General features: G+C 44.0%; 1 protein-coding gene and 1 long non-coding RNA gene across 2 annotated transcripts; one reads left to right on the forward strand and one right to left on the reverse strand.

Annotated features, from left to right (window-relative positions):
- Positions 1-1,765: 1,765 nt before the first annotated feature.
- On the reverse strand, positions 1,766-5,769 carry LOC310873213. The gene is made up of 4 exons (XR_014570469.1): positions 5,676-5,769; positions 4,757-4,910; positions 3,708-4,216; positions 1,766-3,626 (listed from the first exon to the last, which is right to left on the reverse strand). It is a non-coding gene; the product is annotated as an uncharacterized lncRNA (long non-coding RNA).
- Positions 5,770-7,185: 1,416 nt separating this feature from the next.
- Positions 7,186-16,581, forward strand: simc1 (SUMO interacting motifs containing 1; the record flags this gene model as incomplete). The annotated part of the gene is made up of 11 exons (XM_083785641.1): positions 7,186-7,212; positions 7,453-7,700; positions 9,107-9,176; positions 10,268-10,428; positions 10,563-10,637; positions 10,894-11,025; positions 11,203-11,353; positions 12,127-12,211; positions 12,302-12,505; positions 14,548-15,665; positions 16,504-16,581. 11 exons carry the CDS (start codon positions 7,186-7,188, stop codon positions 16,579-16,581), a joined length of 2,349 nt encoding a protein of 782 aa, XP_083641767.1.
- Between the last annotated feature and the right edge of the window lie 1,023 nt (positions 16,582-17,604).

The raw sequence follows: 17,604 nt of genomic DNA on the forward strand, positions 1-17,604 counted from the left end.
TCCATTTGATATCCTTCTCCTATCACAGCAACTCACAAATCTTGCTGCTGTGTTTGCACATTGTGAGGGAAAGGGAAGTTGCCGCCGCCTGTTGTTCCTGTCTGTCGACTACAAAACAATACTACAACATGACGTAACGATATCATCTGCTCCCGCCCGGATGATATACCGAAATGAAATGGTGCCCAGGCTAGTCACTTATAGCAAGTGAACGCACACACACACGTGCGCGTGCAGTGGTGCTGCAAGTCATGTTTTTGACTGCTTCAGGGCATCTGGCAGTAGCCTATCTATGCCTACCTAACCGTTGATATGTAGTACGAGTAGTCAGCAGATTTTGTAGCTTGGTAAAAGGTGCGAATGGGGCAGCCAATCTATTGTTTCCGGAGGAGTGGAAGCCTCACAGCCCGGTTAAACCTGTTATGCAAGTAACCATTGGATTTGGGTAGCTTACTTGGTGCCTCGTGAATCTAGGGGGGAATCTATGAGAAAACACAAGTTTACATTGTCCAAGCAAGTGTCAAAATATAATAAAACTGTTGAAAATGGGGAAAGTATATACAGTTTGGAGGGGGTACATTGTACAGGGGGTACATTGTGTAAACACTAAACAGAGCTATGTCATATGTTAGATACATGTTATATGTATAGGGTATGAAGCTTTAAAAAAAAAAAACCAATAGCAGCAATCTTTTTAAGTCATTTTGGGACAAAAAGCATTTTTTTCCCTCAAAACGACCGTATTTAAATAGTATACAAAAGTAAAAAAGTCTCAAATGTAAGTGTGTGTGTGTGTGTGTGTGTGTGTGTGTGTAAAAGTAGCCGCTTTGTACCATCACCATGCAAAAATGCTTTGTACCATCACCATGTGTTTCACATAAGTTGGCCTCCTGTAGTGGCGCTCTAAGAGGCAGATTTGAAAAATGCAGCCAGACGTTTTTTTCCTTGACCTCTAGGGAGCGTACATACATCAGTGCAGTTATAGGTAAAGACATGCCTCACCATCAGGCTGATTTGAAAAATCAGCCAAGGGGGGCATGATGGAGCAACTGACAACAAGGCTTTTGCTCAGGTGTCTTGTGTTCTCTGTTTCACTGTGTACTGTGTGTAGTTTGCTCAGTGATTACATGTACATTACAGCAAGCCCCTAACCTGACTCTGGCAGCGTCAGGTTAGCAAGCCCCAGGAGGACCCAAACTAGTGAAAATAGTAGATCTACAAGCGCAGTAGTGCATCGCTTCGTGCTGCGTTGCGATCTTGTAGATCTCACTATTTTCACTACTTCTTAATTATTATTGTTTTTATTCATGGGGTTTCTTAGATTTGTTTGTTTGTTTTAAATTGTATACCATTATGTTACTTTAATTTTTTTGATATATATATATATATATATATAACCCATTTAGACCTGACGTCGAAATAAAAAAAACGTATTCTGAAAGAATATATATTCAAAGATTTGTGCCACATTTTCACGATTTAAAAAAAATAGAAGACCTATAAGCTTGGTGGTGCGCTATGAGCTTGTAGATCTGCTATTTTTCAATAGCTAAAGTATAACATAATGCTTAGTTAAGTCGTGAATTCTAGTCATTGGAATGCCTTCTGAGTCCCAATCTCAACAAATGGGTCCCGACCCACTGTTTGGGAAACAGTGAACATGTTTTGGTTTGCACTGAAAGCCTAACTAACTGTCTCTCCCTTTCCCCAGGTTTCGACTGACTTCACACATCCTAAATGGCCTCTTCCAGGAGAAGGAGATCAAGGAAGAAAAAACAAAACCACCATTGGGGTTGTACTATTCGTAAAAGAAAGAATAGAATAGCAAAATGCCAACCACAGAATTTCAGTGTTGCAGTCAAAGAAGAACCAACGCAGTACGATTTAGATTGTTTGACTCAGATGTCGGATCGCAAAAGACTGCATTCCAGTGTTGCAGATAGAGTTATTGAAAACACAAATAGAATAGCAGACAGCGATCTAACGGTGAAGAAACGCAAAACACGGAATTCCAGTGTTACAGTCAAAGAAGAACCAAAGCAGGAACATTTACTAGACTGTTTGACTGACTTGTCAGACCGCGAAAGACAATTAACAGAAAGATTAGCAGGCAAATATCCAAAAATGGAACACGAAAGATGTGAAACACAGATTTCTGCTGTGGCAGATAGAGTTATTGGATACAGGAGGAGAAGATCAATCAAATGTTTTAAAATGGAACGCGCAACAAGGAGTAACAGTGTTGCAAAGAAGGTCTTTTTACTAGATTGTTTGACTTGTGTGTTAGGTCACGAGGTTGCACAGAAATGCAAGCAATCGCCGATTTTAAAACTGAAGAGGGTGGCCTTATCCAAAGCCCACATTGGAAAACTGAAAGCATCAAAGCCTATTTGCATAAGTGAGCTGTCATGGTACCCTGAACAATTACACAGTATAATTGTTAAATTAGAAGATAAAGAAGACAAACGGAAGGAGGAGATCAATAACAAAACATATGACAAGACAAAGAAAACAAGAACATCAGTCAAACAATCGGAGGCTAGTAGCTTCAGTTTGACCACACTCGTCCCCTCTGAAATACCAGTCACAGATCCTAAAGGGCCTCTTCCAGCTAAAGTGATTGACTTGATGGCAACATCACAAATGGGAAAAGAATCATGGAGAAAACGAAAAAACCACCGGTGGAAGACTAAGAAGAGAAGAAGGGGAGAAGAGAGGAAGAAGAGAATAGCAGACAGAAATCTAATAACAAAACAAACACGGAATTCCAGTGTTGCTGTCAAAGTTATTGGAAATGAAAAGAGAATGGCATACAAAGATAAGTTGATAGAGGTGGTTGAAACTCCTCGGAAAAGAAGACGCGTAGACAATATTGAGGAGCCAGGAAGCACACTGTCACCAGTAGATGACGTCACTTTGCAAAGCCCCCACTGTTCCGTATTCTCAAGAGATCACAGTTGCCATGAGGCAGGGGCTAGTGGCTTCAGTTCGACCACACTCGTCCCCTCTGAAATACAAGTCACAGATCCTAAAGCGCCTCTTCCAGCTAAAGTGATTGACTTGACGGCAACATCACAAATGGGTCGATCAAGGAGAAAAAGAACCAAAAGAATAAACTACCGGTGGTACCGGTATTTGAAAAAAACGAAAATAGCACACAAAAATATTGAGGAGTCAGGAAGCACACTGTCACCAGTAGATGATGTCACTTTGCAACGCCCCCACTGTTCCGTATTCTCAAGGGATCACGGTTGCCATGAGGCAGGGGCTAGTGGCTTCAGTTCGACCACACTCGTCCCCTCTGAAATACAAGTCACAAATCCTAAAGGGCCTCTTCCAGCTAAAGTGATTGACTTGACGGCAACATCACAAATGGGTCGATCAAGGAGAAAAAGAACCAAAAGAATAAACTACCGGTGGTACCGGTATTTGAAAAAAACGAAAATAGCACACAAAAATATTGAGGAGTCAGGAAGCACACTGTCACCAGTAGATGATGTCATTTTGCAAAGCCCCCACTGTTCCGTATTCTCAAGGGATCACGGTTGCCATGAGGCAGGGGCTAGTGGCTTCAGTTCGACCACACTCGTCCCCTCTGAAATACAAGTCCCTCAAGTAGTACAGACCTCTGAAATATCTCCTCTATCATCTCAAGAAAACGCAAAGACCTCTGAGATGTCTCCCCTACCATCTCTAGAAATACAGACCTCTGAGATTTCTCCCCTACCACCTCAAGAAGTACAGACCTCTGAGGTGTCTCTCCTACCATCTTTAGAAGTACAGACCTCTGAAACATCTCTCCTACCATCTCAAGAAGTACAGACTTCTGAGATGTCTCTCCTACCAGAAGTGTCTCCTCTGCCATCTCAGGCAGTACAGACCTCTGAAATATCTCCCCTACCACCTCAATACATACAGACCTCTGAAATGTCTCCCTCTCTGTCTCAAGAAGTACAGACTTCTGAGATGTCTCTCCTACCATGGCTAGAAGAAGTACAGACTTCTGAGACGTCGCCCTGTCTTTCTCAAGAAGTACAGACCTCTGAAATATCTCCTCTACCGTGTGTAGAACAAGTACAGACCCCTGAGATGTCTCCCTGCTTATCTCAAGAAGAAGTACAGACCTCTGAGATGTCTCCCTGCTTATCTCAAGAAGAACTACAGACATCTAAAATGTCTCCTCTACCATCTCAAGAAGTACAGACTTCTGATATGTCTCCCTGTCTGTCTCAAGAAGCACAGACCATTGAGATGTCTCCCCTTACGTCCCATGAACAAGTACAGACCTCTGAGACATCTCCCCTACCATCTCTAGAAGTACAGACATCTGAGATGTCTCCCTGTCTGTTTCAAGAACAAGCACATACTTCTGATATTTCTCCCCTACCACCTCAAGAACTACAGACCTCTGAGATGTCTCCCTTCCTGTCTCAAGAAGAAGTACACACTTCTGAGATGTCTCCCCTATTATCTCTAGAAGATATACAGACCTTTGAGATGTCTCTCCTACCATTACTAGAACAAATACAGACCTTTGAGAGGTCTCTCCTACCATTACTAGAAGAAATACAGACCTTTGAGATGTCTTTCCTACCATCTCAAGAAGTACAGACCTCTGAGATGTCTCCCCTACCATCTCAAGAAGTACAGACCTCTGAGATGTCTCCCTGTCTGTCTCAAGAGCAAGCGCAGACATCTGGGATGTGTCCTCTACCATCTCAAGCAGTACAGACCTCTAAAATGTCTCCTCTACCACCTCTCGTACCAGAAGCACAGACCTCTGAGATGTCTCTCTGTCTGTCTCAAGAAGCACAGACCTCTGAGATGTCTTCTCTGCCATCTCTACCATCTCAAGAACAAGTACAGACCTCTGAGATGTCTCCCTGCTTATCTCAAGAAGAAGTACAGATCTCTGAGATGTCTCCCCTACCGTGTGAAGAACAAGTACAGACTTTTGAGATGTCTCCCTGTCTGTCTCAAGAACAAGTACAGACTTCTGAAACATCTCCCCTACCATCTCAAGAAGTACAGACTTCTGAGATGTCTCCCTGTCTGTCTCAAGAAGCACATACCTCTGAGATGTCTGCCCTACCATCTCTAGAAGCAAAGAACTCCGAAATGTCTCCCTGTCTATCTCAAGAAGTACAGACCTTTGAGATGTCTCCCCTATCATCTCTAGAAGAAGTACAGACCTTTGAGATGTCTCTCCTACCATTACTAGAAGAAGTACAGACCTTTGAGATGTCTGCCCTACCATCTCTAGAAGCAAAGAACTCTGAAATGTCTCCCTGTCTATCTCAAGAAGCACAGACTTCTGAGATGTCTCCCTGTCTATCTCAAGGAGTACAGACCTCTGAAATGTCTACTCTACCGTGTGAAGAACAAGTACAGACTTCTGAAACGTCTCCCCTACCATCTCAAGAACAAGTACAGACCTCTGAGATGTCTCCCTACATATCTCAAGAAGAAGTACAGACCTCTGAGATGTCTGCCCTACTATCTCTAGAAGCAAAGAACTCCGAAATGTCTCCCTGTCTATCTCAAGAAGCACAGACTTCTGAGATGTCTCCCTGTCTATCTCAAGAAGTACAGACCTCTGAAATGTCTCCCCTACCGTATGAAGAACAAGTACAGACTTCTAAAACGTCTCCACTACCATCTCAAGACGTACAGACTTCTGAGATGTCTCCCTGTCTGCCTCAAGAAGCACATACCTCTGTGATGTCTCCTCTGCCATCTCAAGAAGTACAGACCTCTGAGATGTCTGCCTACATATCTCAAGAAGAAGTACAGACCTCTGAGATGTCTCCCTACATATCTCAAGAAGAAGTACAGACCTCTGAGATGTCTCCCTGCTTATCTCAAGAAGAAGTACAGAACTCTGAGATGTCTCCCCTACCGTGTGAAGAACAAGTACAGACTTCTAAAACGTCTCCACTACCATCTCAAGAAGTACAGACTTCTGAGATGTCTCCCTGTCTGTCTCAAGCAGTACAGACCTCTGAAATATCTCTCCTACCATCTCAAGAAATACAGACCTCTGAAATGTCTCCCCTACCATCTCTAGAAGCAAAGACATCTGAAATGTCACCCCTTCTGTGTGAACAAGTACAGTTGTCCGGACAAAGAGATCTCAGCCACTCCATCCGCTCTACGCCTGCCATTGATTCTGGAGTCCAACAGGTGGGAATGGACCAGCCACCAGAAGCTACACCAAGCCTGGTGCAAAACCCCTCTGACCCACAACTCCTTTTGCTGGGTTTGGACTTTCCCATTTCCCAGCGTCCTCCTGGTCCTAACTCGAAGCCCAGCACAAGTACATCATTTCCTTGTGACGGGGTTAAGAGAAACAGGGTCGCCTACTCCGCAGATATACCTGACAGTGAGCCTGCTGAGTTGGGTCTGGTGAAGAACATCTCAGACTGTCTGACCAGCATCGCTCTTAGTGATCCTCCCTTGTCGGTGCCCAGGACGGAGGACTCGAATGAGGGATGTGAGACGGGGGCGCCAGGTGCTGATCTAGGGCTCAGGACGGAGGACTCGAATGAGGGATGTGAGACTGGGGCGCCAGGTGCTGATCTAGGGCTCAGGACGGAGGACTCGAATGAGGGATGTGAGACTGGGGCGCCAGGTGCTGATCTAGGGCTCAGGACGGTGGACTCGAATGAGGGATGTGAGACTGGGGCGCCAGGTGCTGATCTAGGGCTCAGGACGGAGGACTCGAATGAGGGATGTGAGACTGGGGTGCCAGGTGCTGATCTAGGGCTCAGGACGGAGGACTCGAATGAGGGATGTGAGACTGGGGTGCCAGGTGCTGCTCTAGGGCCTGCCAGGCCAGTACATTTGGAGATGCAAGAGGGGTGTCGTGATGGAGGAGAAAAACGTGTGGAACGAAAGCTTGTTGTAGACAGACATTTCGTTTGCCCACTCGCTCTCAGGAAGATCATGGGAGGACGTGCTCGAAGCTTGGTTAGTTGGTTATGTTCCTTTTCTGAAACCTTCTCTCGGATACATTTTATTGTATTGTTGATTATTAACCAGTGGTGGAAAAAGTACTCAAATGTTTTTCTTAAGTAAAAGTATCAATGCTGCAATGTAGAAATACTTTCCACCACTGGTAATAACCAAATACCCTGTAATACACTTGCATTCGCGTAGGCACTTGCCGTAGCACTTGCACTAGCCATGACGACCTTACAAGCGTATGCAATGGCACAACCTATGTCATTTAGATAACATTTTATGTAGACACAGCACTCTATAGTGTATACTCTATATAGCCTTACTGTACAGATTTGCTACTGTTAGACAGATGCTAGGTTCTTCTAGCTTCCTTATGATTCTTGATGACTATTTGTTATGTATTTGACGTATTGCCATGTGTTGTTCTTGCTTACTGTAAATCGATCTGGATTAAGAGCGTCCGCTAAATGCCTAAATTGTCAACTGTAGGCTGCTGAGGAGGAGAAGGAGCAGGGCGCTTCCGAGGAGTTGTGCCGGCAGAGCCTGAGCGTGGTCTACAGCACCATCGAGGAGAACTTCTCGCTGGGCACCCTGCAGTTCCTGTCCGACCTGCTCCTGCCCGGCGTGCACCCTCCACGGGACATCACCTCGCACCTGCTCCGGGGGATCCTGCTGGAGCCCCGGCAGCCACATCACCTGTGTGTGCAGGCCTACAGTCTGTTGATGAGGTCACAGAGGTGAGGCAGTGCGGTGCCAAGTACCCAAAATGATATGCACGGACCCCCATCTGACAATTCTATTTATTTTCTGCCAGGGACCCCCCAGAAGAGACAAGATTTTTCAAAAATCAAAATCAAAATAGCAAATGCACAAGATGCAAAGATCACAGCATAATGTGTCGCTTTGTAGAATCTGTTGCTCACACGGTCGTTGACGTCATCAAGCGTGCGTCCGTAGTGGCGCGTGTCATTGTAGCTACAGTTGTAGCTTTGTAGCTTTGCATCTGGAAGTTGAACCCAGCTCATAGAGTATATATGAATAGAGAAGACACCAGAGTTCTCCTCCCATCCACTTGCATTAAGTTGCTCAAAAGCGCATGAGGCGATTTCACTCCTCCTTCCTGGTAGGAACAGATTGCATTCTGGGATGGATTTGCCTCAAACACATGAACGCGCTGCCGTTGACTATCATTGTGCCGTTTGTGCACGTTCACGTATGAAACATTCGTTCACGTGTCATGGCCTCAATCACATGAACGTGCGCAAGGATAGTCAACGGAGCAGCGCTGGCTCGAGCTGCAATGACAAATTCGGCCATTATGTCCATTTCGCCTCAGGGTTTCCTCTGGGTGCCTTCTCTATTCATATATACTCTAAGACCCAGCTCAGCTTCAATTTGTAGCTTCGTAGCTTTTGCAGCAGTTAAGGTCCCTACACACCGGGCACGATTTTCTGATTTTTAGCTGCGTTTCTCCATCGGGGTTTTCCGAAAAACGCGTCCAGTGTGCAACCACCTTTACAAACGTCAGATGCATCTTTGCATCTTCATGTCGCTGGCTTCCAATGAGAACAAATGGTAGACTCTATCTTTACATCTGCCCATGTGAACGGAACGCAGCATAAGAGTTTTCTGAAAAAAACCACACGGATGCTTTCTAAATGGGATATTCGCAACAGTTATGGATTTAAAAAAAGAGAATCGATTGTTTCCTCCCTTTTGTGAAGAGGGTAGATATGAATGAACAGCTTCCTTTCCTTTTCATGCTCCTCATCTCCTTCCTCTGTCTATTCTACCCATTTTGGGCGGGAACCCCTTTTGTTGTTTTAAAGCATTGTGTTATACTTTAGCTATTGAAAAAAAGCAGATCTACAAGCTCATAGCGCGGTGCCGCGCTACGAGCTTGTAGATCTGCTTTTTTATTTTATTGTGAAAATGTGGCGCAAACCTTTGCATATATATTCTTTCAGAGCGAACATTTTTAACTCAAATCTTTGCTTCTGGGAGGCCACTGACACAGAAACATAGGGTTTTTCAGAAAACTGTCAGGATTTAGAAGGCATTTGTAGAATTGTCCTCAGCTCTAAATGGGTTAAAGTTCACAACGTCGGAGGTCAAAGACTAAACTCTGCTTTTCCCATTCCAGACACCACATGGCCAATGCAACCTCTGTTCCGTGGGACTGGGAGCTGCTGACCTCAGTCATGGCAACTCAGGTTCGACTTGTGACATTACATTTTAGGACAGGGGTGGGCAACTTTGACTATAGAGAGGGCCACTATATTTCCATACTCACTCCAGAGGGCCACAGTGCATATTTCTGTAGTAGCAAAAATTGCCGATCTACAAGCTCAAAACGCGTCGCAGCGCGACGCGTTTTGAGCTTGTAGACCAGCAATTTATTTCTGCCATTTCTAATTTCTTTGCTATTTTTAAATTGGAATCCTGATAAGTAACCTTTATATTTCATTTCAAATGCATTTAGTTATAGTTATGATAACTCTATGAACTAAACACATACATTTGACACAAAAAAAAACCCAATAACATTTTAATAATAGGAGTCATTAAGCTACATATATAGACTGATCTAATGAATGCGTGTCTGTCAACTCATGTTTGCATGTTTGGAATTGCAACAGCTGAAATACAGTATATCAGTATTCTGCTATTAACCTGTGGGCCGCATTATGTGATGGTGGGGGCCGCATGTGGCCCCCGGGCCGCCAGTTGCCCATGTATGTTTTAGGACATGACTATGGGATGGGCATGCATGCTCAATTTGGACATCAGTATTCGTTCAACGTATATAATAATCAAATGTTTCACTGTCTGTTAATAATCTAATGTACTGAACTGTATTTTATCAGTTGGCACGTTGGCTGAAAGAAAGTAGGCTACAACAACACAAATTAGTTAATATTTAACAAAAAGGTACCCAGGTTTTTTGGGTTATAGCACAGCAGGCAATAATAGGCATTTGGGTACAGAGGTTGTAGATCTGCTATTTTTTTAAATCTATTTTTAGATCTGCTATTTTTCCTTTTTGTATAAATCAGATTTTAGTCGACTAAATAAACTGTATATTTAGTCGACTAAAATATTATGGTATTTAGTCGACTTAGTCGGTATTTCAGATGACAAAAATATGACTAATTTTATTCAAAAGACTCAATCAGACTAAATCAAAACTTGCTGTCAAAATCAACACTGCTCAGAGTTAAATTGACTGAGGATTTTGGCAGTGTAAATTGGGTTCCCAGAGATAATAAAGATACGTTTGTTCCTTCCTTTGCTCTCCCATCAGAACGGTGCCAAGAGCCAGCGCTGTGTCATCGTGCGCATGTTCCTGGAGTATGTGGTACAAACTCTGGAGGACGACTTTCAAGCCAAACTTAGTCGCTGTGGTCTCAACCAGTCTATAGTTAAGGCCACGCTGTCGTGTGATTTCAAGTTCTCTCATGTCAGGTGAGTTTGGAGGAGACCAGGATGCACTGTTTAACAACGTTAAATGTGGACAGAAGATTCAAAATATAGAGACGTGAAGGTTTTGTTTTACCTGCTGTGACACAAGTAGGGAATAATGTGCGTTTCTTCTCCAGAGATGTCATTAAATGGCTCTTTGCTGCCATCGAGAATTCAACAACAGATGGAGACAGCAGAGATGAACATATCAGGTAACTACCTCGTGATATATTTAAAACAATTTCTTTGACTAATCTTTTATTTGTTTGATGACTTATTTCTGATGTCCAGTAGTGGTAGCTGGCTATTGGGCAACACGGCATAGCTATATTTGACTGTGGTCTCACTATTGAAGTCAGTATGCCTATGCTAAGCAGTCTGTCCATCCTCCCCTCCTACTCCCATGGCTGAATACCTGTGATCGAGGTCCAGATTATTACAATATGATTATTCTTTGTCACTTGGCAGGATGGTGTGCATCTTCCAAAAGATGCTGGCTCTGGCCCTCGAAGTGGACCGTTCTCCAACACTCTGCTCTGCCAAGGTGGCACAGGAACTCTTCCAAGATCTCATCAGCATCGTCCCTTTTCGAGTGCACAGGTGTGTGTGTGTATGTGTGTGTATGTGTGTGTCTGTGTGTGTCTGTGTGTCTGTGTGTGTGCGTGCGTGCGTCAACATTGAATTAAGAGAAGTCATGCCATATCATCAATTGTGCACTTGCCCTTACAGATCCTGAATTTCACTCTAGCTCTCTCTCTCTGTTTGTGTCTACTGTAGGATGCTCCTGTTGGAGAGCCTACAGAGTAAGCTGCTGAGATGTAAGCTGCTGGAACGTCTGCTGGACTACTCCTGCCGAGTGAAAACCCGTCTGCCTATGTCGCTCAGCCTTCTGCTTCACTTCATGAAGAACTGCACTCTTCCAGCTATGGTGAATATTATCATGGGACCACACACGGTCTTAGTAGGAGGCCATTCTGTCACAATCCTTTTGTTTTGCCAGGTTGCCATTTTGACTATACAGTCGTTCGTATCCTGCCACAACGTTATGCTGCTTTCACACGGGCAGATGCAACTGATGCAAAGCTACACTAGTAAACCTAGAGTACACCTAGTCACAAACAGTGTCGTCGTTAAGCAGCAGTATATCCCACTGGCAGCACCTGTCCGTTTATCTCTAGCACAACCACAAACGTCCAACACATATACAATGAATTACTCACCTAATGCTGCCTGCAGGTTCCATGTTTAATTCCAGCGTGTGTAACCTACATTGTCTAAGTGACAGTTTTCATATTGTAAACATGGTCGCTAACGTGGTTTAGCGACTAGCACTTTGACAGCTCATCCATCGTAGCTTGTTTACAAGTGAAACGGACTTTCTGTGCAGAAACTGCCTCATCAAAATAAGAGCCACTTGTAATGATTAGTCAACACTAGTTTTATTTCTAAGTCTTCTTACAGGACGTTAACATCTCATTTGAGTTCCTTTTGAATGCCTGTCAGCATTCTCTAAATCCCTGTCTCTCAGCTGGTGCGCAAATGCGCCTCCATGCCTTTGATCTACCGCGCACCAAACGTTTTGACGACGCATGCGCACTGGCGCACCGCTTGTGTGCAACCCCATGGATGTACATGTATATAATTGGATTTTTTTTTATGCAAATATAATATGGTATGTGTGTTTTCTTCTGTGATCTCCAGGGTGAAGAAGAGAGGTGGCAGAGATGGGATGAGCTGGTCCAACTACTCTGGATGTTGCTGCTCAGCTACAACCAAGTGATGAAAGGTGAAGACCGTTGGCGTAGATACTGCATATATATCAGCTCTAGTATCCACACATGCTCTAACTTCTGCCCATTTATTTATCACCCCCCAGGCAACCTACGCTGCCCGATCATCGAGCGAATGGGCAACACCTGCACCCCTTTCCAGGGCTCATACTACGATGCCGTGTCCAGGACTGCAGTTCAGGAAGCGCTGGAGGCTTTCCTGTCCAGGTCTCAGGCTGACATGGGCCAAGCTCTGCCCCTTCACGTCGAAGAGTTCCTCACCTACCTCAAGGATTACCTGCTGGATTTCTGTCAGTGTTGACCAAAGCTTTTCAATTTTGTAATTTTGCCATGATGCAACACCAAAACATGGGATGTAATATGGCTCATGACGTCACGAGTTAAGGCCTATTCATAGTGAGGTTTTTGGTGAAGAGGTGACCACCGAAATGGTGGTTAGTAAAAACAGAGATGTGACCGCCGTGGCGTCGTATTGTAGTTTTCCGAGGTCACCTCTATGAATAGGCCTTCAGTCTGACCCTCGGGTGATGACACGGGAACAGCTGCTGGACCCTGCCAGGGACCAGGGCCATCTCCTCTTGTCTCTAGTTTAGTGGTTTTCAACACCCTGTTCATATCAAGCTCCATTATTTATTCAGTATTTGAGCCCAAGGCACATAGAGTGGATAAACGTTTTGACTGGGCCAATTAGCATCACGGAGGGGAGGGGGGATTTGTACTGTCACCATAGGAGAGTCAATTCTTCAATTCTTCTACATTCTCTATTGTGTAGACTTCTATAAATTAAGTAATTCAGATTCAAGGTTCAAGGTTGTATTTATTGTTACATCTTGTGTTCAGGTACATAAGAGTAAAATATTAAATGTATTTTTTTGTGGCTTTCACCTTTTATTTTATATTTTTGAGTGGTGCAACCACTCCTACATCCAGCAATGTCCGTGTACCTAGGTAGGTAGGTACCTGTATTGTGTACCTGTATGTATGTATAAGTGAGCATGAGTATGTTACTTATTTATACCAGTAGGGTACAGAGAAGAAATTGGAACGATACAGAGAAGAAATCTCGGGATCGGGAGTCGAACCCGCAGCACACTGCCAGACTGGATTACCAGCCAAGGTGCCTGGACCGCTGAGCCACGGCCCAGGCCAGAGTAAAACTTATTTTTTGTTTTTTGTCTTTCAGACAAGAAAGAGCAAACGAGTAAATATTAGCCCCTTCAGACCCAAAACTTAGAGAATATTGTAAGACGCTGTACAGGAGTCCCTTTTTTGTCTCATATATATATATATATATATATATGGAACCCGCTCAACCCCCCCTTCCATATGTGTATGTATGAAATAATAAATTAAAATAAATAAATATTAAACGCAAAAAAACAAAACAATCTCAGCAGCGTACACACTGGCGTCTGTGTCTTAACAGACGCCAGTGCGTACGCTGCTGAGATTGTTTTTTATTTTTGCGTTTAATATTTATTTATTTTACTTTGCTGTATTTTTACATTTGCTTACATACATACTGTATGAAATGTTATAATTATGATGATGATAATAAATTGAATCACAAATGTGCTTTACAAACAAAATAATTAAAGAAAGCTTTGAGTACAATACTTCCACTGCATGCAATGTTTCCAGTTGGAAAGGCATGCCCAAATATGAGTCTATGCAGATGTCAGAACAGTCATTGTGATGTCAGAACAAGCCAGCTCCATATATGGAGATACAGTATAGGGGTGATCAGGTCCAGAGCGTGGGCAGAGGCTTTTGTGCTGGTTTTGGACAACCGGCTATCCGACAAACTCGACACCGGGCACTGCACTCCCTGTGGGGAACGTGTCGAATTTAAAGTCGGGGCGAACGGTTCTCGAGTTATGTGGATTACAGACGTACACACAGTGTGCATTTTGGTGCATTTTTAGACAGTAGAAAGGAAATGTAATACGCTCACCTGTATATCCCCTCAACAGACCCACTACGACTACGAGGGGGTCTGACTGGCACACAATGTTTTCAGATGGGGTTACGCAGACAATTACAAATTAATTTGGGGGTCCTTGACATGAACATGTTTGAGAACCACTGGTTTTAAACAACATCAGGAAGCCCAAATTAGCATGAACTCATGCGAATGTACAAATGGAACCAAATGCTCCCATACAGAGACATTTAGTTCCAGAGTTAAATAATGGGGGTCCCTGGCTGGGGGTTCTTGATAAGGTTGAGAATCACTGTTCTAGTCCATAATGTTATCATTGAGAATTACATTCCTCACTTGATTGAAAGCCACGTTTGTAACTAACCTTTATAATCTTTTACAATTTGACAGGTCCAAAAATGGCAGAGGTGTCAGAAGCTGGTTCTACTAAGTTGGCAGACGTGTCAGAAGTTGGTTCTACTAAGTTGGCAGAGGTGTCAGAAGCTGGTTCTACTAAGTTGGCAGACGTGTCAGAAGCTGGTTCTACTAAGTTGGCAGAGGTGTCAGAAGCTGGTTCTACTAAGTTGGCAGACGTGTCAGAAGCTGGTTCTACTAAGTTGGCAGACGTGTCAGAAGCTGGTTCTACTAAGTTGGCAGAGGTGTCGTCAGGAGCTGGTTCTACTAAGTTGACAGTCGTGTCAGAAGCTGGTTTTACTAATTTGGCAGAGGTGTCAGAAGCTGGTTCTACTAAGTTGACAGACGTGTCAGAAGCTGGTTCTACTCATTTGGCAGAGGTGTCAGAAGCTGGTTCTACTAAGTTGGCAGACGTGTCAGAAGCTGGTTCTACTAAGTTGGCAGACGTGTCAGAAGCTGGTTCTACTAAGTTGACAGACGTGTCAGAAGCTGGAGCTCCTGAGTTAGCAGAGGTGTCAGAAGCTGGTGCTCCTAAGAAGAGAGGTCAAGGTCGACCCAAAGGCTCCCTCAACAAAATAAAGAAACTGAAAGCTACTGCAGGTTCCGACGAAGCTGGTGCTCCTAAGAAGAGAGGTCAAGGTCGACCCAAAGGCTCCCTCAACAAACCGAAGAAGCCCAAGCCAGAAGGTTCTAAGACACCTGGTAAGAAGGGACGGCCAAAGGGCTCTCTCAACAAGAAGCCCAAGACAGAACATTCTAGGACACCTGGTAAGATTGGACGGCCAAAGGGCTCTCTCAACAAGAAGCCCAAGCCTGTGGGAAGGCCATGGAAGCATCCTAAGCCACCAGCCGACAAGCTGAAGAAACCAAAAGTATGGAAGCCACGTGGAAGGCCATACAAACCCCCCCGGCCCGACGACCCAGAGGGCGCAGGTTCAGAATGGGGTGCTCAGCTGAAAAAAGACACCACCCCAGGAAAGACGGGAGGTCCTAAAAAAAGTGTGGTTGCAGACGAGCCTGAGAGTGCAGTTGCAGAAGAGCCTGAGAGTGCAGTTGCAGAAGAGCCTGAGAGTGCAGGAGGAATGGATGCATCCGAGCAGGGGAGGACGCAACCGGTAACAAGAAGACTCGCCCCGTTTCTGTTTTCCTCCCAGAATATTCCCCAATGTGAGGGGTGGGGGAGGCTGGACAGCAGACGGCTGGACTTTGAATTTCTCTAACTATAAACTTTCATGACAGCAGACAGCCTAAGTACAAATATAATTTATGAAAATCTACTACAGTGAAGTCTGTTCACAGAAGTTGTTGTAGGATATGTGGGGATTATCTGACGAGGTACCATTTGAGTGTGCAAAACCTTACATAATACTAAATAATACTAAATTGTTTATAGGGTCAATATAAGTAAAATAATATAGCCTTTCTACAGGAGTATCTTTTTATATTTTTCCAAAAATAATACAAACAGCCAATAGCATATTACAAAGTTATCCCCCTCACTGGTGACAATTCCGGGAGGAAAAACGGGCAAGCACCGGGTCGAGTCTTCCGGTATTCACGCAACCAAGGGGCCTGTTGGGCCCAGGCCAGGAAGCCCCTGAGCTAGGGAGGTCCCCTGAGCTTGAGCCTCCGCACGACCGTGTAGATAATCGCAGTTTAGATTCATTCATTCATTCATACAATAGCATCATATAACACTTGACTGTATGGTCCTTTAAGTATGTGTTACAAGTGTTAGGCCTTACCTGGCTGGGACAAGTGAGACCCGGGAGACGGAGTCGAAGGAGAACACCTACCACGCCGGCACTGGACCCTGCTAAACCGCCTCCGTACCAGGGTCGGTCGCTTCAAATCGTCCATGAAGCAGTGGGGCCTGGCAGACAGCGCAGCATGCGAGTGTGGCAAGCCTGAGCAGACTGCCGACCACATCATTACCACCTGTCCTCTGTACAGACCTCCTTCAGAGGCTGGCCTCTTCCAAGTGGGACCAGAGACAATGGCGTGGTTTCTGACACTGAGCTGGACATATGACGACGATACACGAAAGAAGACAAGTGAGATGCCTTACATAAACATCAAGAAAACCTATTTTTTAGCAAATGTATATGGACCCAACTCTTGCAAGAAAACAGGGACTGCCTTATTTATTGTTATTATTTACATTTTATTTAGCTGTTTTCTTCTCTTTTTTTTTGCAATACCTTGCTGTAAGTCCTACTGAAATGCAGGTGAATGTCGCAGGCCTATGTCATAATTACTCTATGTGCTCCACGTTGAAGAAAAAGAGAGAAACAAAAAAAAAACAGATCTACTTTTCATTCCCTTTTTTGCTGGTTAAAGTAAATTAGTGCATAAGCTGGGTGATATTCAATGTAAGCTTCTCATATGAACACAATCATTGTTTAGTTAACATTGGTTTCTGGAGAAACAAAATCTTTCATTTGGGACTGCAAGGAAGGTGTGGGATTCCTTTTGTGTGATTAGTGATGTACTTTGATTCAGTAAGTACATCGATTCATTGATATAAAAAACACACTTCTTGATTAATTGAAAAGTAATTGATAATAGAATAATCACAAATAAGATAATTGATTTTTAAATAATTAAAAGTAGTTCATTTGGCTAGAATTTGGTACTACACAGTGGGGCTGTTAAACCATTACATTAATTTTGCTCCTATGCCACTAAAATGTGGAACACCCTACCAACAGCCATTACAAAATGTGAATCCTTTCCTTCAAAACCGCTCTCAAAGAGCACCTATACGGACGGCTGCAATTCGAAATTGGCCCCTGTAAAAAATACATTTGAAAACATAGAATACTAGTTCAACTTAAGAGATTTCACTACACGGAATTGAATGAATTAATGCACTGATGTTTATTACGAAAAGGGGATTACATTGAATGAATTGAACATGATAAAGTCGAGTATAAATGCAGTCGTATTGGCATGACGTTAAATGCTTTGGCGCGGGCCCCATCGGAGGATCTGGTCAGGAGCCTCGACATAGATCCTGCCTGATGGAAGGCAGGGGCTCCGGAGCCCACCCCC

This window comes from Protomyctophum parallelum (assembly GCF_964188405.1).
Source record: "Protomyctophum parallelum genome assembly, chromosome: 16".
In the NCBI taxonomy this organism is placed as follows: domain Eukaryota; kingdom Metazoa; phylum Chordata; class Actinopteri; order Myctophiformes; family Myctophidae; genus Protomyctophum; species Protomyctophum parallelum.